An 18,259-nucleotide genomic window follows, 5' to 3' on the forward strand; every position below is an offset into this window, starting at 1 on the left:
CATACCTCGTAAGATATCATAAGTAATGCACTGAATCTCTTGCGTGTCAGGTGCGGTGAATGAAGATGACGGCAGGAGTGGAAGTGATCTTCACAGCATAAGTATTCTAAAAACGACATTTCCTAAGCGCCGGGATTTTGGTTGATTAACACCGCAAAGTCCTAGTAGTGACACCTTCTAGAAAGAGCGGTAGCGCCGCTCGTCGTAATGTTTTACCGTTGCTTCGAGAGACGCGTGAAATATTTCGTGCGCAATGTGTCCAAGCGGTGGCCGCTCGCTCGGCGGCATGCTATGCAAGTAGGTACCTACCAGACATGTAAGCAGATGGATAAGAGGTATGCATGCGCCCCTAGAGCCATCCATGATGCACGGGTACTTAGGGTTTGACAAGCAGGGCAAATCCCCATCGACCAAGTCCGGACGAGGGACTCGAGGAATTTTTAGGCGACGATCATTCCTTAATAATCTACAACGCAATAGGCAGACCTGATGCATGGCCGCCACGTGCTATCCTGGTCAACAACGTGCATTGACGTGTACCGAAATGAGAGCGGGAGGGGTCTTCCAGGGTCGCCCATTCGTCACATCTCAACCTGTCAGGATCCCAGGACCCTGATGTTTCAATTCATTCGTCAATTCTTGAATATGAGAGAATCATTAGTACGTTACAGGTAAGACATGCCTCTTAGCAGCTACCTAGACACCCCTTCCTCGTGCTCCATGGATGTTGCATCGCTACGCGCGTAGCGATGCATTGGAAGTTCTCTGGTAGCTCTTGATCGTTCCGAGGAGACAGGGTTCATTGGAATGTGTAAAAACCAATTGCTTAATTTGGACTTGATGTATTCAGGGGAACGATCAATCTTTTGTCAATAGGGCGGGCCGGATAGAAAGCCAAAGAGAACCACGTCTATTGCCATCAACCAAAATAGTAATAATCTAGACTTCAATTTCTTACTGAGGGCCGAAATGGAAAAGTGGTAGTAGCTACACCTTTCCAGTGTTATGATATCGAATACCTCACCTGTATGCGTCTAAGCTGCGGCGGCGCAGAAAAGAGCCGCAAAGATACACTCCAGCATCTTCAAAGGGCTGTGCTCAACGGGCCTTTTCTTTTTGCTGACGGCCCTGAGCATGTGCCTTAGGCGCCCGTGGGGAAATTTGGTCCCCCGCTGGACCGGACCGCCAGCCTAGGGTTACAATGCGCCGGTCTCTCCGATTGATCGGTGCGCAGTTGACAAATCGCCAAGTCGTGCCATGAGCCACAACCTCCTAACTTGAGGTCCGGGCTAGTCCATAATCATGAATCGCGATCTGGGCAGATTAGCTCTAAAGTTCCTTGCCGCATGTGGGGGGAACAGGGTATCAGCGTACTTATTAAGCCTAACAAGGGCATTCTAACGAGGACCTAGACAAGAAAGTCCCGATGAAAGGGTCCTAGTAGGAGTCTTGATGAAGTGCCACGGCGATGTTACTGATTCCTTTCTACATGTACATGTACATTCGTGGTTATGTCATATTACCGATTGTGCGATGCTACACTTAAAAAGGAGTCAAGGTACAGTTGTATTGATCTGCCGAAAGGGATACCTAGGTAATAATCCACACATCCTACCAGCACAAAATCTTCCAAGATGAAATTGAAAATGCACATTGAATGAAATCTTCAAGTGCCAGACAAAAACTACACAGGTAGTTATACATGCCAAGAAAAGAATCTCGTATTATACATGAAATCGTTATAGCGCTGTTTTGTGAGCCAGCATTTCCGTCCGCAATCGGAAAATAGGGGAAGTGGTATTTTGAAGGACTTTCTCGGATACATCAGAGAAGCTTTAGCGGGATCTTGTTGAAATCTTCTGTTGTACATCACCATCATGGCTTGTCCATGTTGGCTAAGGAGTCGGACGAAAATATAGTAGTTTAGAGTGTGGCCTAGCTCGACGTAAAGGTCGTTAAATCGTCATGCGTGACAACATGGCCGTTGTTTCAAGTCGTTAATTTCCGTTCGTAGTTGTCGGGTTGTTAATAGTTGCCGTGAGGGCAGCGATCCTTGCTTCCAGGCTCGCTCTATGGTCAGAAGCGGTACCTGTGCCGTTGACGAGACGATCGGTAACATTGTCAGTTCCAGGTTGTGAAACTGGCGCGAGGCGTTGGGCTCGCATATCTGCGTCTTCGACGGTCGAGGTCGTTGATTGGTGACTAGGAAGACCTTAAGTTAGCTAAAGGTTAGGTAGCTCGTAAGTAAAGGTGACTGACGGGTTGGATTGGCAACTGCTAAAGTTGAGTCCAACCGATGACGTTCGGCTAGCCATCTTGGACGTAGAAAGTGAGAAGAGGTTTGTTGAAGTTTGGTGAGATATGGATGTGGTAGACTGGGCCACGGGTTGATAGTGTGGATGCAAAAGGGGGAGTCGTTGGTAGGGGGTTGGACTGATTGTATGATTGGGAGTATAATGCTGTTCCTTAGATCTTCTAGGTTCAAGTAACCGAAGGGAGTGTCTTGGAGATCATAGAATCAGGCAGGATGAAGACGTCGAGCTAGATAGCGAGAGCTCATATTTATAAAGTATGGTCCATACCTAGATAGTCTACTCCAGAGATCGCCCCAGTCTTAACCATTACTTACGGCCCCGAGGAATCGAGCCGCGAATTTTGTTAGCGATCTACTAAAGCCGGTACGCATCTTGGTGACCCATGCGCCATCCACGGTTGACGGAAAGCTTGTTGGGGGAGGTACTATGGGTGTCTTGCTGTAAGAAGACAAATTTTGCTGCAAGAAGACAAAGTGGGCAGTCTATACAAGAAAGGAATTGAGCGTGCCCCGTACACGCAACAACCCTGGTTGGCATGAGAAGGGTCCAGAATTAGGAATCGTCGTAGCAGGTTGAACTGATCAGCTGAGATCGGTGCCCCGGGTGCAAATTAGGGTGTCAACCGACTTGACACCGTTATCAGGGGACCAGAGGGGTGGCCAGGGGAAGTGATGTGCATATACCATGTTTGGTTCAAGGTATAATTGCTATGATAAAACCTATCAGCGAAGCTAAGATGATTTGGCAATACCAGTAAAAGATAATTTGGAAATACCAGTCAAGGATAATTTCGTAATACTAGTACGTACTTCGTAGGAAAGGTAGGTGAGGTGAATGAGTGAGTGAGTGAGTGGGGAGGGTGTCTCGTTAGATTACCCAAAGCCAAGTACCCTTTGTGTAGCTATTGGGGGTCATATACCTAATCTGAGATGATCTTGCTGACATTTAGGCCGCTTGGTTCGCCAAGGCAACTTCAAGGCTCTCAGCCTTATTCCAGGAACAGGTAGTACATTAACAAAGTACCCTTCTCGAAACAATCTCGGATTTCGCAAGTTTCCGCGAAGTCGCCCAATATTCCGCAACATTCTTTAGGGCTTAGCTTAGGCCCTTACCCGGCCTCTTCGCTCGACGGAGCAGCCTGGTTATTGGAGTTTGGTGGTGGGCCTAAGAGGGAAAGGTTGTCAACCGGTACCTAGGTAAGTGCTTACTTTTCTCAGTCGCCTCAAAATAGTATACCTGAAACGAAGACTAGGTCATTATTTGCCAAGACGATGAGATAAGTGTAAAATACATTTGCTAGTGAGATTACCTACAAATTGACCCAGGAAAAATAATTCACGTTCGACTGAAACATGCAAGCAACCCTTCGAAACGTTCATAATTAAGAAGTAGAGACGAACTTCTAGGCGTATTTTGGACCTATTCGTGTCCCGGGTCCAGGGTGACATCGGGGGGGTGTCTTGTCCTAAGGGTTTGTATTTGGACGTGGCCTACACCGTGGCCTAATTGCGACAGGTTGATGTCAGCATGCTAAAAGAAATTATTAACGGGCTGCAGAGACACAGCTGGGATGGCAGTTATCCAATCCCTGTAGTACTTTCGCTTCTCAAATTATGCATCCAACACTAAAAAAATTTGGATTCATACTTGTTTACCTAGGTAAGTTATTTATTAAGAATTTTAAGATTTTTTCCTGAAATTTCAACGTTAGCCATGCCGCATGACGAAAAACATGGTAGAACTCCACCTACGTGCAGTTCTTTTCGCAGTTTATGAAATGAGGTCTAATTTATGTTGTTGGATGTAGTGGTGCATGAGACCTCGATTAGGCCTCCTGCATCTGCTACGTCTCCTGGACGCCTGGCTAGTGTGAGGCCGAGGGAGAGAAAGGAATGATAACGAACCTTGCAGGGGTCGATCTCGACATTGTGGTCACCGCTTCAGGGGCCCCGAATCTTGGATTTGGGAGACCCTGGTATACACATCATTTCTCTTTACCGCCAAGAATGCCAGGCTCCAAAGTTGCCGAATATCACTTTCTGTCATACGAGTTAGTCGGTTGCCTTCGGCTCCATGGTAGTCATTTACGAACCGACTGGACTCTGCCCTGCCGCGGGTGGCAAGGCACCCAGAGGTGTGTATTGAAAGCCGCCATCCCTGTAGACCCAACTCCAGACTTCGCTGCGTAAGTGCTCACCATTGGCATCGATTAGGTCCCATAGATGATTATACGCTTCAACAACGCGGCCGTGTAGCGCCGTGTCGGTACAAAACGCTAGTTGTTCGAATTCGCACCTCCCAAGCTGCTTCTCCAACCCTGCAGCCATCATGACAAGTTGCCAACTCCAGACGACCGTGCCGTGATACGCGCTCTCCGTGAATTCCTTTATATCTACAGATTCCTCTCCGTATGCCGGGTTTGAAACGACCAGTCCGACGGCAGTGGAGAGGCCGAGCGGAAAGGGGCGTAGTATGTTGTCGGCCACTTGAGAAAGAAAAGCGGAGAGTTGGGTCTGGTCGGTACTGTTGAGAAGAAAAAGCCGGAAGCAGTCGTCAGTGTTCATGACCTTGACGATAGGTTGATGGTTTTTGCCATCAAGGGCTAGACCGTGAAATACGACCGGTGAGTTTAAGTCGGAAAAATTGACATCGCCGGGAAATCTCGACACGTCAACATAATTCTTGACAAGGTCTTGAGCTCTTTCGGCCGTAATATTGATTTGGAAGAAAGATAGTGTCTTGTCTTCCCAAACTACGGCACGTTTGTTGGAAGCCGTTTCCCAGTCGTGATGCGAAGGGAAGAAAGCATTGTTCGACAACGACGCGATTGACCTAAGTGCTGCAGGCACTAGGGCCGTGTTTACATCGTACGGTATACGACCTCCACCTAATCCGTCACCGCTGTCGCGCCACTGTCCCACCGTTTGACCCCTATTGAGATGAATGAGGTTCTCCCGTACGGGAGATTGCTCGAAGTCAGCGGTCAACCTCATGACCTTCTCCGCAGTAGCTAATACAAGGTTTCCATAACTGAGCCCGCGATTTTCGGGTAGGACTGATGCGCTTCTAGTGAAGAATGCGTCGCGGCGAGTTTTTCCGATGGCGGAATGGACGAAATATTCGTTGATAGCAATCAGGAGGAAGAAATCGGTATCAATCATCTTGTAATCGCACAAGGGGTCTGTGCTGTCAATACCTTGCTGTTCGTTCAATATCGAAGCATAGTCGCCGATGGTCTCTTCATGACATACACTACCATCTTTAGAGTTTATACGCTCAACAGCCGCTCCTAGAATAGCTTCCACAGCTCCACCGTCCCCTTCGCTCAGGATGGGCCGCAGGAGAAGAAGCGAGATCAGACTGTCACGCCCAAAGTACGTTAGGAATCTCCAGGCACCAGCAAGGAACTTTGTCTTATAAGAGAGGAAGGTAAGCGAGTGTATATCCGATGAATTTTGCGGGATCATAGTTCCAGAAGCAAAGATATCCTCCGTTTCAAATTGGTCAAGTTGTGGATAATTGGACCACGCGTTGAAGACATAAGTACCCTCCTTGAAGCGAGGGCGGCCATCCCGAATAGAAATTGGTGTTTGATTAAGGCTGTGAAATGTCAAGAATGTCTCCGTTGTTTTATCAAGCCACTGGCGGTTGAGCTGGATGCCTCCATCAGGCAACTGTTGAATCTTGATCGCATCTTGAATCTTAGGCGAAAGAGAACTTGGACCTTCGATAAACTCCCTTATTGTCCTGATACTCCCTAAGATGGCCAAGTCTAGTATTGCGGATGAGTTAAGAGTTAAGAGACCAGTGACACCGCCGACAAGCGGGCCTAACGTTCGATTTTTGTTGCTTTTCTCAAGCCCTATGCCGAGCGTTCCGTTGACACGATTTACTGGCGAGAAATAAGCCACAATGCCACTGTTCCCAGCCGGCCAAGCAATCTAGAGCGTGTCAGTATCACTACAGGTATGTAGCAATTGAATGAACTAATTGGGCCATGATTCTCACGAGTAGTCTCGGACTAATGATCTTTAAATCACTACCAACAAGCGGACTTGTTACGACGACTTGGCTTGCACCACTACAATCGTAAATGAAGTAATTCTCATATGGAGGGTCGCTCAAGTGCTCATAGAATTGGGAACACGGCTCAGGACTAGTGTCTTGAGTTGGGGGTTTTTCGCTTGGATCCGGGGTCTGGACCTGAACCAACTTTCCATTATCGCAGCTTTAATTTGTTAATGGAAGTATCGGAAATCCGTTGTAGATGGAAAAGCTTACGAAAATTCGTGAAGGAGATAGCAATCATTACCACACTTCAATGTGCGCTTTCTATCAATAACCGGACACAAGAAACTGCCTTGGTAACATGTGTGCTTCTATATTTAGAAATCGTCTAGAGCCCGGAATGGAGGGTAGACTCACATTGTTAATTGAGTAGCTTGAACTGCCGCATGGCAACAAACCCTCATAAACTTTGACAGGAGTAGGAGCGGGTGGGGATCGGCGAGGTAACAGTATTACCAACAACAGTCCTGCTAGTATGGCAAGGTAAATAACGAGCTCACATGATCTACTCCGCCTTGAGCCAGTATATTCACGGATCCGTGATGCTATCTCCGGCCGCCGATGAGCTGGGTGGGGAGATGGGTTGATAGTCTCAAGCGGGATGCTTAGCGGATCATCTTCTAGTAGAGCTCTGCTGTCATCGCGCGTGCGGCGACTGCCGCTGGCCTTCTGAAATATGGAGCTTGCAGACATATTCTTAGGTCAGACTTCGCGTAGTGTTGCTGACGATAATGGCAACTCATAGGACCTAGAACGAGCAACGTGTCATCAAACTTGGTATATCGTGTACCTATTGTAGATGGAACTGAGGAATTTTGAAGAATTACTTGGGCGATAACAACAATCATTGGGTATTACATATGGACGTCTTAGGTAATACGTTGTTGGACGGTTGAAGTTCAATCCAACGCTGATAGCGTGTCGAAACGGAAATTACAGAAGTCAGGTCCACTAAAATAGCCGGCCCCGGACCCGGTTTTCAGGGACTGCAGGAGCCCCCTACAGAACCCTAGGTACCCGACAGATGGATCCTTACTCAGGTATCCCGGATTTTATGCAAAAGGCTGGATGGCTAAGCGAGTCTATAAGTATAGTTGGTCAAATTTCACTATACTATAAGTATATCTATACTTATTTGATGGTATTTACTATACTTTTAAGTTACATATGCGCACATATTATCTAATAGCATACACGCATTACAACCCTTCGTGTAAAGAAGATAATTGCCTGGTATTTGTGAACCTGTAACCGTCAAAAGAACCCTTAAGAATCGCTTCTGCCAAATACTTGGATTCTCTACTTATTGTTACAACGAAGAGAGCCCGCCACCAGGAGACTATATTAAAAAGCCAAATACACACTCCACTCAATGAATTCATTTGTAATCCCCTAGCACCGAGGAGATAAGCAAGTCCCTAGCCAGTCAAACCTCACCCCCGAGCATCAGCACCAACAGCCTCCCTCAACCTCGCCAACCGCCCGTCCACCCAAGCCTTCTGCCACGCCTCCACCTTCCCGCCCAGCACGACGCACGTCGCGGGCTCCAGCAGCAGGATGCCCCTCGCCACCGTCGCGCCCCTCTTGATCACCATCTTCTCGCCGATATTCATCGTGCCGACGCCGATCCGGTCCACGCGCCTCAGCTCCAGCGCGTGCGCCTTCTGGCCCCTGCAGTCCTGCAGCACGAGGCGGTGCGTCGCGCCCTTCGACGCGGCCGCCGCGTTCGCGTTGGGCGCCGCGTCCCTGCCCGTCGCAACCTGCTGCTGCGTCGGCGCGTCGTCCCCGCCATCCTCTCCGTCCTCATTACCCGTCGGAAGCCGGATGATCTCGCGGCCGCGGGTCTGCTCGCCGCGCGCCACGGCCTCGAGCTCCTCCACCTGCTCCCACTTGCTTTTGGACAAGTTGTCGATGTCCAGGACCTGGACGGGCACGTCGCGGGGCAGCTTGGTCTCCTTCACTTCCGCGTTGCCCAGCAGGTTGGCCGGGAACGCGGGGCCGGGAGCCTCGAGGAGGGCCGGGTTGGTCAGGTCCGCGGCGAGGAGCCGGGTTTTCACCGTGGCTACGAGCGCGGGCAGCGGCGGGAGCGGGTTCCGGTTGGGCAGCGCGCTTTGGATCCATGCTAGCGACGGGGCGGGCAGGCCCTGGCTTTGCAGGCTCGCGCGGATTTGTAGTGCGAGGTCTGCGCTCATGGTGAATGGGGTATGGTGACCTTATTGGTGCAAGCCCTCATTTTTCTGACATCCTCGCATATATGCATAAAAGCGTATGTTTTAGGCTGGTGACGTTGATTTAAAGTGTTGCCCATAAAGTTACGATATAATGAACTAAACCCCTGGAAAGTGGTATGATGTAAGTTGGTAGGGGATTCGGTAGCAAACACTTGGAAGCAAGGGCAGTAGCGGATAAGCTCCCGCCACAGTGGCTTCGCGCGCTATGGCCGCCGGGAGATCTGCCACTAATGCACTAAAGCCTCACTAATCCTCACCTAGCCCGAACCTAGATCCGTGATCTGTAAACTTCAAGCAACATCACCACTACGATACCCCTATAGGTATTTCCTAAACCACCTGTTTACATAATCGCCCGCCGTCATCACCAAGGAAACCCACCACCCACCTACTGCAAAAATGTCCACCATTGCTTCCCCCCGCGATCCCCCGCGGCGCGTACCCTCGTACCAAGGCACGACGCCGACATCCTCGACGCGGCCCAGCCTCGACGCCTCGCGCTCGCCCATCGGCTCGCCAAAACTCACCGGCAGTCCCAACCTCTCCGGCGCCCCCTTCCCCTCCTCCGGGCCGACATCCGCGCCGGCGTCCACCACCGGCCCGAGCAACAAGAGCAACCGCGCGGCCCTGCGCGCGTACTACAACCTGAAGAAGCAGACGGCGGCGGCGGCGCCCGTCGTCGAGGTGACGGACCCGTTCGGCGAGACCTCCGGCGGCCCGCAGCACGAGCAATACTCGGAGGTGGCGCCGAGCGAGATGGACAAGCCGGGCTTCGACGCGGAGGCCTTCGTCAAGAAGGCGCTGGCCGAGAACGGCATGGAGGAGCTGCTGCGGCTGTACACGCGGGTGCTGGGCGAGACGCGGGCCCTGGACGCGGAGAAGAAGGCGTTGGTTTATGATAATTACAGCAAGTTGATCACGGCTACGGAGACGATACGGAAGGTTTGTGTCTCTATTTTATACTGACTTGATTGGATACATTTAAGTTGGATTGGGTGTAAGAAGTATTGAGGTGCTGATACTCCATGAAGATGCGAACGAATATGGACCCGTTGAACCCGATGGCTTCTACGCTCGACCCGGCGATCACTCAGATATACTCGCAAGCTTCGGCAATACGAGATTCGCTACGGAAATCAGTCGCGCCACCGGATGCAGCGAGGACCGAGGCGGAGGAGGCACGGAAGCGGAGAGCGCGGACGAAACAACTTGCTACCGAAGTCTTGGATGCCCCTGACAAAATACGAGCACTTGTCAGTGAAGGACGGTTGGAGGATGCAAGACAGGCGTGGAAGATGCCGCGAAGGCTTCTATTGGTATGGAAAGAGCAAGGTCTCGGCGGCATTGATGTGGACGCATGCATAGAAGACGGCGAAGCAGCTCTTAAAGGTGAACCGAGTAAAGGCAATTGGCGAGATACGAATACGAATAACTCGTGATTATCGGGTATCTACAGCTGGTGATGTCCTAACCATTAAGACTGATGGCCTCCATCGCCATCCCACGGCTTATTTCATCAAATTGGGCAAATTTCGACAAATGGTACATGATTGCCGCGTCTATTTCAACTTCGACGAAGTCGGCACGTCCCAGTTCCGAAGCTCAAGCTAAATCTCTAACGTCAATCACCTCGTACGGGTCACGGTCCGCCTTACTGACGATGACACGCGTATCGCCAAACGCCGTGGTCTCCAATTCGACTTCGAGCATGGGTTTAAGTCGCGTCTCCAGGTACTTGCGCTCCGAGTTGCTGTGGAATACGGTCACCACAATCTGGCCGAGTTGCGTATGTCTAAGCGCGTAATGGTGAGCCATCTCGCCTGTTACTAGTACTTGGGCATCGGTATTTTTGAGTACATCTGCACCCGAGCCCGCGCAGACGGCCACCTTGGAGATTTCCTGCGTGTTGGTAAGGCCCTTCAAGGTTGGCGGTAGGGCTATCATCATGTAACGCTGGTCGCCTATGCCGGCAGAGAGCCGTTTTAGGAGAGTTTGCAAGGTCACGGGTCGGCCTAGTTCGACCGTTCTTCCGTACCCGGTATATTCGTGCCCTTCCGGTAGAGGTCGGGAAATAGGTTGGACCACTGTACGCTTTACCTGGTGTTCGCCGTCTAGAAGGATGTCACACAACCAGTCGTTCAACCCTCCACTGGCTGCATCCATGGCCGTGTGGGGACAATAGACCGAGATCCTTTCGGCGGCTAGGCGTAAGAGGAGGGTCTGCATGGGGTCCTTGGTGGTAAGGGATTTCAGGGGTCTGAAGATGACCGGGTCTGTGAGATGTTGGTTAGTGGTATCATTGTCCGAAGCGGCATACGTATTAGTGAGGCGCAATTCATACGGTAACAAACGATCATCTTAGCGCGCTCTTGTAGAGCCTCATCGACAACAGCCGACGTCAAGTCATTCGTTAGCAGGACTGTGCTACCAACCTCCTTTTCGGTTTTCTGTGACGGCGGCAATGGCGCTTGTCCAAGCAGTACTACGTCGGCGTTAGTTTCAAAAATGATATTATAGATCATATAAGCTAGTCTTACACCCCGTGTTGTCCCATGCACTGTCTGCTAGCTCTTCCGGGAAGCTATGTGTAACCAACACGTTAGTCCGACGTATGGTTTAGGTAATACTATGAAAGGGGACGATAGAGATTACTGACAGTGTTTTCATCGCCGCAACCACCGCATCAGTAAGAGAAGCTGCGGGTGGTGCCGCCATGACTCCAGAAGTGCTAAAGCTCCTTTCCTGTTGTTTGAACATGTAATGAGCTTTAAAGCCCCTGGTTTGATCTCGCAGTACAAGGCTATGACGTCCACCGATGTTTGCGATATTGGATATCAACTTTGCTCTCCCGATTTTATAAGTGGGAGTAGGAGGACAGTATAATGAGATATGTTTTGGTAGAATCTTTAGGTTATGAGACTGTCGATAGAAGAACATCGCATTCGGAGCCCGCCCTCTCTGAAGTGATCAATCACTAACTAGCAAGTTTATTAGATAAATTAGCCTTGAACATTGATGGATGTACGTAGTATACCTTATCTTATCGGATGAGACACAGCAAACCTGTGCAACGTCAATAATAGTGGGTTCCAAGCTTCCACCTCAGCAGCTTCAGCCACTCATCCCCACACCCCACACCCCACTTACCCTCCAACATCGGACTTGTGTGTGTATTACTAACCGATATATTATTTCATCATCGCGGGGCAATCGTCGCTTTGTCATTGTGCGCGCGAACAACCAGGGCCAACTTATAAATACCTCCAGGGCTACTTTACAAAAGTATCGACATAATCGAATTGCTCACACACATCCGCCCAAGATGAGTGAGTCGACAATCACCGAGACGTCGCTGAAAGCGGCGCTCACCGAGCGTCTCCAAGCAGTTCACGTCGAAGTCACCGACATGTCCGGTACATCATTCGCTCCTCCCTCCTCCGTCAACATCCCGCTCCCATCCTCCCAACTGCTCCTTCCTATTCCTACAACCCGTCCATATAACCCATCTCTACGTCCACTCTCTCCCATTCCTACTTTCCCTCTTCTCCCGCGCTAACTATCCACCCCTTTCTCAAACAACAGGCGGTTGCGGCCAATCCTTCTCCACCCTAATCGTCTCCCCGACCTTCGCGGGCCTCAACAGCCTGAAGCGGCACCGCGCCGTCAACGCCGCCGTGAAGGACGAGATCGCCGCCATCCACGCCTGGAGCGCCAAGTGCCAGACGCCCGAGGAGTGGGAGCGCGACAAGGCCAGCAACGCTAAAACCGAGGGCCCGCCTCTGGAAGGCACCGTGCAGGGACGAGTTGACGGCGTTGATGCTTGAAGGGGGTTGGTTGTGTATGGTATATACATATATGGGTATGGTTCGATACCTAGTGGCATGGAATAGCATGGCATGGTATGGCATGGAGACCCCTGTGTGATAACTGGCCCGAGTCTGCCATGTCAAATCACTTTCTAAGACCTGTACGATAGGAAGAATAGGGGATGGCGTGCGATGACTTGGCTTAGGTCGCGATTGGAGTTGAATAGGTAACTACGTGGCTGGATTAAGATACCAATGTTAAACGAATAGGCGCCTGAGCGAAATGCCCATCGTGGGGAAGAGACGAGGTCTTCACAGGAGGCACTGGGACTAGCTTGCTAAAGCAAGAGGAATGGAGCAATGGACATTGATTGGCATAGGGCATAACTAGGCGCCCAACACCGAGCTTGAAGAGACAATAGTCGGCAATACTTCACGTCATGATTTCTCATAAAATAAACTGAGCCTTGGTCTGATTGCCAATCAAGGTACCGATATTTTAACTCTTCCTTAAGGGAACCTTCCCCCCTGACAGGCACACTGCCACTATATCGTGACACCTTACGAAGTCCACTCTATCGCAAATCCAAGGGGTCACCCTTCCCCTTCCCCTTCCCTCGGCTACTATCAGCCCAGATATTTTGGATGTCAGCTTAGTGAAGTTTTTGGCCTCGCTTCGCCTAGAAAAGACCCAGTAGATCATCATTGTTCGAAGTCTTCTGCTCCGTACTTGCGCTTCCGCTTGCGTGGCCGAGTTGCACCCCCGCGGGCGGAGGTTGACTCGACCCGCTTAAGTCCATTCCACCGAACCCGTTCATAATGTCGTTGACACCACCGCCGCTAGTGCCCGCAATATTGCTTTGAGGCGCTGGAGCGTCGAAGAGACCCATCATGTCTGCCATTCCGCCGGATGGGGCCCCGGCGGCCGGGCTTGCTACGCGCTCTGGCGTGGCAGATGCCGAGTTCTGCTCCTGCGACGCCGGTGCCGCGCCGTCGAAATCGATATCCAGCAGATTTTCGATGTTGTTCTGTGACTGTTGTCCGTTTTGACCAGCCGCGGCAACCGACGCGGCGATCGGATTCTCGGCCGCATTTTGTCGCTGTTCCTGGATAGCTGCCCGTTGAATTTCGTCGGCGCCAAATCGTCCCTTGCCAACGAACGACTCAGGGGGCTTGTGGTAGACAGATGCTAACGTTGACAGCTCTCCAAGAAGTTGCTCTAGTAAAGTTGCCGGCAAGCTTGTCATTGTTGTTGTGATGGCTGGCTTCGGTGATAGAATGATGTTCTAAAGGTCGTTAGCTTGGCAGCCAAGAAAGTAAAAGGGGGCCAGGGACTATACCTTTGCGATATCGAGATCCCCTGACAGAAGTCGCCAATAGACATACGCTCGATCTCGGATATCAGGATTGTCGTTCTCAGCTGTCGCCGCCTGCAAAACTTTCTGCACTAATCCCTGGTTGCTGCCTGGCTTCTTCAAAAACAACTTGACAACGGCCGTCAAAATTTGCAACTGTGTCTGCGTAAATTCTTCCATGAAACCGTCCACGAAAGTTGCCAATATCTCATCCGCGTTGTTGATCTTCTCCGCATACTCTCCGACAATCCATATCAACGAACCTCGCGCATTAGGCTCGTCTAGCTCGTCGATGTGATTGCAAAGCGTCGGGATGACCCCTTCGTAACCAGGATACTTCCGGAGGATGTCCTTGATGACCACAATAACCTCTTGAACCACGTAGTTAACTTTGGTAGCAATCAGGTCTAGTAGCGCATTGACGCATTTCTCGCTTGCGCCCTCGATCTTGATCGCGACCTGCCCAATAGCCTTGACGGCTCTTCGAACGAAGTCCATATCTACTTCCAGGGCGTACTCTTTCAACTCGGTCAGGAGTTGTTCATAATTCTTCTCATTTGCTATCCTCACCATGATCTCGAGCTTCTGGAGTTTGACATACGGGGGATCGTTGTATTTGCAGAAGAATACTCTCAGTTCCTTGCTAAGGATGTCGGGCTTGGCTTGCAGAAGGAGATCGATGTTCCGTAGAGCGACGTATTGGACTTCAGGGGCGGATGCAACGAGGGTGACTAAACATATTAGTAACTAACTCAGACGAGAGCACGGTTTACTAACCTAGAGGAGGTGCCATCTTTTTCAGGTACTGTCTCACGAGATCGCCATTAATTAATCTCATGTGAATGAACACTACCTTGACAGCAGCCAGCACGACACTTGGGTTGACATGTTGGAACTGCGGCGCTACTCTTTCACAGATATGCTCCGACTCCTTCACATCCTGAGGGGGGTAGTCTGCCAAGGTCGAAAGGATCGTCACTCTGCCCCATTCCGTGCACTCGTTGAGAGCCATTAGCAGCTTCTTGAGTGTTGCTGGTGTTATAACCAATGCCCTCGTCTCTGGTGCCGTCTCGGCTATCTCTGCCAGCGCTTGTACCGAATTTGCAACGACCATGGGATTCGGGTCGCCGATCATCTCTTGGAGAATCTCCAGAAATCCGTTTTCTATGCACATGGAGGGATTCAAGTCGAAGAGTTTCGCGACACAGATAGCGGCCGTTTTCCGTACGTACGGCGACTCGTCTCGTAACGTTTTCCGCAGAGGCTCTTCCATGTAATCGACCATCTTATCTACTCGGATGCAGCCCATTGTCCTAATAGCAAGTGCTCTTATAAGGGGGTTCGGGTCTTCTGAATCTTGGACGAACGTGTTGACAGCGAGGATACACAAGTCCGGATGCGACTTCGCATAGTTCCTATCACTCCCATAAATTTACTGTTCTAATGGACTTGCGGAGCTAATGACGACTTACATGAGATAGAGATAGACTAGCTTCTTTTGGTCGAGGTCGCCAGTCGCGATATTCTTCAGGACATCTGGAAATAATTGGGACACATCTTTGCCTAACGTCATAGCCATAATAGTCTTCTGGATTGATTCTTTCCTCTCCCAGGCATATTGAGATACCAGACCAGCTCGCAACTCGAACGTCTCGCCCTTCCTAGGTACGGCGAAAGCGCCGCGAATGCGACTGACCGCCGACATTTTGACGTAGCGATTTATGGCTTATGAAGTGCGAGGTAAAAAGAGGCTGTTCGGAGAATAGGAGGCCCTTCCAGGGCTTATAACGGTATATTTGACCTCTTCCTTGTACAGGGTTTCGCTGTATATATCCGTTTGTATGGTATGGATATGAAAGAGCGTCGGGTTGGGTGAGGATAGTTGAAAGTTGCAAGTTGAAAGAATGCCACCCATTTGAATCAACCCCTGGCCGTTTAACTCGTTTAACTGCCACCGTTACAAGGAGTTTCCTGATGCCTGTACCCGCTAAAAACTCTCAAGCCACAAACGTGTAACCCATCAGCCACACTTCATGCTTGATAGGACTTTGCAAAATGGCCCAAGCTCCTAGGTACCTAGACTCTACTACGTACCTCCTATCTCTACAAGTGGCAAGCGGCAAAGAAACTTATATGAAAGCTGTGAAGCAATACAATTGTAATTATCAGAATCAGATCCTCCGAGCTTAGTATCACATGGTGAGCTTAGACTATATCTACTGTCTAAACGTATAGCTTAGACTACCTGCAGTAGCAAGCTCATGCAATATAGGCAAACTTCCCCAATCTCCGCCGGCTATTCATCGAGGCAAGGTCAGATGACGAAGAGAGAGAAGTTTCACGTCGAGCTGTGAGTACTACCATCTATAGCCCATTCAATGATTACTATCATCTCTTGTAAGCCAGCTAACATAGGTGCCGTAGTTTTACAATGCTGTCTTATTCATGGGCTCAGTTGCCGTCTTCAGTCTCGTAGCTCAGAAGATGAATGCTAGCAAATAGGGATATCTGCAACATGACTCCACATCCTCATTAAAACCTCTTCATAATATGCCCAAGGACTGACAAGCTTCGCCATTTGCCTGCAAGAAATGCGTGCCTTATTATCTCCCTAGTCCGACTCGCTATCGCTTCCAAGGAAAGCCAGATCAGCCATTCGTTTAGACACTCGCGGGTTTGCCTTAACTTCGTCCTCATCCTCATTATCATCAACATCATCATTACCATCCTCATCCTCGTCATCTTCAATATCTGCCTTCGAAGGCTTCTTGGTAGCCTTGCTTCTGGAGGCGCGCCCACCGCTTCCGCTGCCCCAGTTGCGATTCATCTCGGTGACTGCTTCCAGATCCGCCATAAGCTCTCTCTTCTCCTTAATATCTTTTGCCTTGGCTTCGGAAAAGCGACCCTCCATCCCTATGTCGCGGAGCATCCCTCTTAGATGTCTGATCTTGGCTTTGTTGTCGTCGCCGTACTTCTTTAGCTCAATACCCCATATTTTGCGAATTCCGCACTTGACTAGCTGCCCCTGTAGCTTCTTGATCTCTGCATCGTCTCCCGATACCTCCTTCGTCTGTTTTGGCTTCGATGCTCCTTTGGACTCTCTAGCCTTGCGCTTTTTCGGGGGCGGCTCGTCTAAGACGGATGATAATGAAGAGTCTGAGTCTTCCGCTTTTGCCTCTTTGCTATCCTCATCATCCACACCCTCCGTTTTGGTATTCTCGTCCGGCTTTTCGGGCTTAGGTGCATCTGTGGCCTTTGCTTCCAAATTAGTCTCGGCCTTGGTATCATCATTAACATCTGAAGCCGCTTCATCCTTCTCGTCGACTGCTTCATCCTCGCTAGCAGGTTTCGCTTTAACGCGCTTGGCGGTGGCCTTCTTTGTAGGCGCTGCGCGTTTGCGCTTCTTGATTGTGGGCGAGTCTTCCAAATCGCTGGCCCCCTCATCTTTAGCTTTCTTAGACTTGCGACGGGGCGCGGCCTTTTTCGAGCTCTTCGCCTTCTTCTTGGGTTCTTCCTCCGAGTCTTCCAGGTCGCTTAATTCAGACTCAGACTCTTCTTTCTTAGACTTGCGACGCGACGTTGGCTTCTTCGCCTTGCTTGTCTTCGGTTCGTCTTCTGATAGGCTGAGATCGCTCAGTTCGGAATCCGAGTCTACCTTTTTAGTTGCCTTCTTTGTAGTCACTTTCTTCGGTGCCTCCTCGGGATCGCTCATGTCATCTAAGTCGCTAAGTTCCGATTCAGAGTCCTCTTTCTTAGGCTTAGTCTTCTTAGGCGGCACGGCTCGAGCGGCTTTCTTCTGACGCTTTGGTATGGGAGATGGCTCCTCGCTCGACTGGCGCTTCACTCCATTCTTAGATTCAGACTTGACCTTAGCTACAGGGGAGGATGGTGGGGCTTCTTCCTCTTCGGCTAGTAACTTGGACTATATGTCATATATGAGCGGCTATATACAATAGAAATAGTTAGATATTGGGTATAATCTTTGCACTTACAACAAACTCCTTGATGATCTTCTTGCTTCGCGCGTCCCACTCTGGTTCCTTGAAGAACCCTTTCTCCAAGTCAGCTTTTTCTTCGACATATTGGCGAACATTGTTCACGGTCACATCGTCCCAGCCGCGTTCGTCGACGATGGCGCGAACTCCGTCGCGGAGATCCTTCTCGATAGCTTTGGCGGATGGTGACATAGTATTGAACACTAGGAGGACAAGAACAATTGGTTCAATAAGTACGTTGGGTGGTGTTGTTGATTAGTGCCTTATCTCCTAGGATACCAGGTATTACACTAGGTCATGTGTTGGATGAACACTTCTCGATTCTTGGAAATATTAGCTATCTAACATTGGCTAAATGCGCCTATGTACCTAGACAGATGATATTTTTGATACGGGGTTGGCGCGTCTTGAAGGAATTAGGTCGCGTGGTAGGTGTATGTGACTCGTGAGTGGATGAGTGGAGAAATTGAATCTAGTGGGACGACTGGG

General features: G+C 50.1%; 8 protein-coding genes across 8 annotated transcripts; 2 read left to right on the forward strand and 6 right to left on the reverse strand.

Annotated features, from left to right (window-relative positions):
* Nucleotides 1-1,497: 1,497 nt before the first annotated feature.
* Nucleotides 1,498-3,022, reverse strand: F4807DRAFT_424175 (uncharacterized protein). The gene is made up of 3 exons (XM_047997848.1): nucleotides 2,583-3,022; nucleotides 2,260-2,315; nucleotides 1,498-2,202 (listed from the first exon to the last, which is right to left on the reverse strand). Exons 2-3 carry the CDS (start codon nucleotides 2,313-2,315, stop codon nucleotides 1,998-2,000), a joined length of 261 nt encoding a protein of 86 aa, XP_047854709.1. The 5' UTR covers nucleotides 2,583-3,022; the 3' UTR covers nucleotides 1,498-1,997.
* A 1,225-nt stretch (nucleotides 3,023-4,247) lies between these two features.
* Nucleotides 4,248-7,076, reverse strand: F4807DRAFT_451497 (carbohydrate-binding module family 52 protein; the record flags this gene model as incomplete). The annotated part of the gene is made up of 5 exons (XM_048000242.1): nucleotides 4,248-4,354; nucleotides 4,408-6,256; nucleotides 6,324-6,543; nucleotides 6,597-6,691; nucleotides 6,741-7,076. The coding sequence occupies 5 exons, from the start codon at nucleotides 7,074-7,076 to the stop codon at nucleotides 4,248-4,250; spliced, it is 2,607 nt and encodes an 868-aa protein (XP_047854710.1).
* Nucleotides 7,077-7,725: 649 nt separating this feature from the next.
* On the reverse strand, nucleotides 7,726-8,794 carry F4807DRAFT_72823 (uncharacterized protein). The gene has a single exon (XM_048003402.1). The coding sequence runs from the start codon at nucleotides 8,573-8,575 to the stop codon at nucleotides 7,817-7,819; it is 759 nt and encodes a 252-aa protein (XP_047854711.1). The 5' UTR covers nucleotides 8,576-8,794; the 3' UTR covers nucleotides 7,726-7,816.
* On the forward strand, nucleotides 8,795-10,146 carry F4807DRAFT_72852 (Vps51/Vps67-domain-containing protein). Its single transcript, XM_048003404.1, has 2 exons — nucleotides 8,795-9,556; nucleotides 9,646-10,146. Exons 1-2 carry the CDS (start codon nucleotides 9,014-9,016, stop codon nucleotides 10,051-10,053), a joined length of 951 nt encoding a protein of 316 aa, XP_047854712.1. The 5' UTR covers nucleotides 8,795-9,013; the 3' UTR covers nucleotides 10,054-10,146.
* On the reverse strand, nucleotides 10,097-11,624 carry F4807DRAFT_72831 (NGG1p interacting factor 3). Its single transcript, XM_048003403.1, has 4 exons — nucleotides 11,271-11,624; nucleotides 11,152-11,195; nucleotides 10,956-11,096; nucleotides 10,097-10,887 (listed from the first exon to the last, which is right to left on the reverse strand). Exons 1-4 carry the CDS (start codon nucleotides 11,549-11,551, stop codon nucleotides 10,217-10,219), a joined length of 1,137 nt encoding a protein of 378 aa, XP_047854713.1. The 5' UTR covers nucleotides 11,552-11,624; the 3' UTR covers nucleotides 10,097-10,216.
* A 128-nt stretch (nucleotides 11,625-11,752) lies between these two features.
* On the forward strand, nucleotides 11,753-12,862 carry F4807DRAFT_424221 (bola domain-containing protein). The gene is made up of 2 exons (XM_047997851.1): nucleotides 11,753-12,027; nucleotides 12,197-12,862. Exons 1-2 carry the CDS (start codon nucleotides 11,937-11,939, stop codon nucleotides 12,436-12,438), a joined length of 333 nt encoding a protein of 110 aa, XP_047854714.1. The 5' UTR covers nucleotides 11,753-11,936; the 3' UTR covers nucleotides 12,439-12,862.
* On the reverse strand, nucleotides 12,807-15,838 carry F4807DRAFT_72870 (Adaptor protein complex beta subunit). Its single transcript, XM_048003405.1, has 4 exons — nucleotides 15,248-15,838; nucleotides 14,553-15,190; nucleotides 13,761-14,506; nucleotides 12,807-13,706 (listed from the first exon to the last, which is right to left on the reverse strand). Exons 1-4 carry the CDS (start codon nucleotides 15,478-15,480, stop codon nucleotides 13,101-13,103), a joined length of 2,223 nt encoding a protein of 740 aa, XP_047854715.1. The 5' UTR covers nucleotides 15,481-15,838; the 3' UTR covers nucleotides 12,807-13,100.
* A 33-nt stretch (nucleotides 15,839-15,871) lies between these two features.
* F4807DRAFT_424224 (uncharacterized protein) lies at nucleotides 15,872-18,222 on the reverse strand. Its single transcript, XM_047997852.1, has 3 exons — nucleotides 17,768-18,222; nucleotides 16,200-17,697; nucleotides 15,872-16,125 (listed from the first exon to the last, which is right to left on the reverse strand). The coding sequence occupies exons 1-2, from the start codon at nucleotides 17,960-17,962 to the stop codon at nucleotides 16,387-16,389; spliced, it is 1,506 nt and encodes a 501-aa protein (XP_047854716.1). The 5' UTR covers nucleotides 17,963-18,222; the 3' UTR covers nucleotides 15,872-16,125; nucleotides 16,200-16,386.
* Between the last annotated feature and the right edge of the window lie 37 nt (nucleotides 18,223-18,259).

Source organism: Annulohypoxylon truncatum (assembly GCF_022578515.1).
Source record: "Annulohypoxylon truncatum strain CBS 140777 unplaced genomic scaffold F4807scaffold_14, whole genome shotgun sequence".
In the NCBI taxonomy this organism is placed as follows: domain Eukaryota; kingdom Fungi; phylum Ascomycota; class Sordariomycetes; order Xylariales; family Hypoxylaceae; genus Annulohypoxylon; species Annulohypoxylon truncatum.

Coding starts and splice junctions, on each gene's coding strand:
- F4807DRAFT_424175 (XM_047997848.1), bottom strand. CDS start 2,315: ATGGCTAGCCGAACGTCATCGGTTGGACTCAACTTTAGCAGTTGCCAA. Junction 2,203..2,259: donor AGCAGTTGCCAATCCAACCC/GTCAGTCACCTT, acceptor AGGTCTTCCTAG/TCACCAATCAACGACCTCGA.
- F4807DRAFT_72823 (XM_048003402.1), bottom strand. CDS start 8,575: ATGAGCGCAGACCTCGCACTACAAATCCGCGCGAGCCTGCAAAGCCAG.
- F4807DRAFT_72852 (XM_048003404.1), top strand. CDS start 9,014: ATGTCCACCATTGCTTCCCCCCGCGATCCCCCGCGGCGCGTACCCTCG. Junction 9,557..9,645: donor CTACGGAGACGATACGGAAG/GTTTGTGTCTCT, acceptor TACTCCATGAAG/ATGCGAACGAATATGGACCC.
- F4807DRAFT_72831 (XM_048003403.1), bottom strand. CDS start 11,551: ATGTTCTTCTATCGACAGTCTCATAACCTAAAGATTCTACCAAAACAT. Junction 11,196..11,270: donor GTTGCGGCGATGAAAACACT/GTCAGTAATCTC, acceptor GGTTACACATAG/CTTCCCGGAAGAGCTAGCAG. Junction 11,097..11,151: donor TGCATGGGACAACACGGGGT/GTAAGACTAGCT, acceptor ACGCCGACGTAG/TACTGCTTGGACAAGCGCCA.
- F4807DRAFT_424221 (XM_047997851.1), top strand. CDS start 11,937: ATGAGTGAGTCGACAATCACCGAGACGTCGCTGAAAGCGGCGCTCACC. Junction 12,028..12,196: donor CGAAGTCACCGACATGTCCG/GTACATCATTCG, acceptor CTCAAACAACAG/GCGGTTGCGGCCAATCCTTC.
- F4807DRAFT_72870 (XM_048003405.1), bottom strand. CDS start 15,480: ATGTCGGCGGTCAGTCGCATTCGCGGCGCTTTCGCCGTACCTAGGAAG. Junction 14,507..14,552: donor AAAGATGGCACCTCCTCTAG/GTTAGTAAACCG, acceptor TAATATGTTTAG/TCACCCTCGTTGCATCCGCC. Junction 13,707..13,760: donor GGGATCTCGATATCGCAAAG/GTATAGTCCCTG, acceptor AACGACCTTTAG/AACATCATTCTATCACCGAA.
- F4807DRAFT_424224 (XM_047997852.1), bottom strand. CDS start 17,962: ATGTCACCATCCGCCAAAGCTATCGAGAAGGATCTCCGCGACGGAGTT. Junction 17,698..17,767: donor AGATCATCAAGGAGTTTGTT/GTAAGTGCAAAG, acceptor TATGACATATAG/TCCAAGTTACTAGCCGAAGA.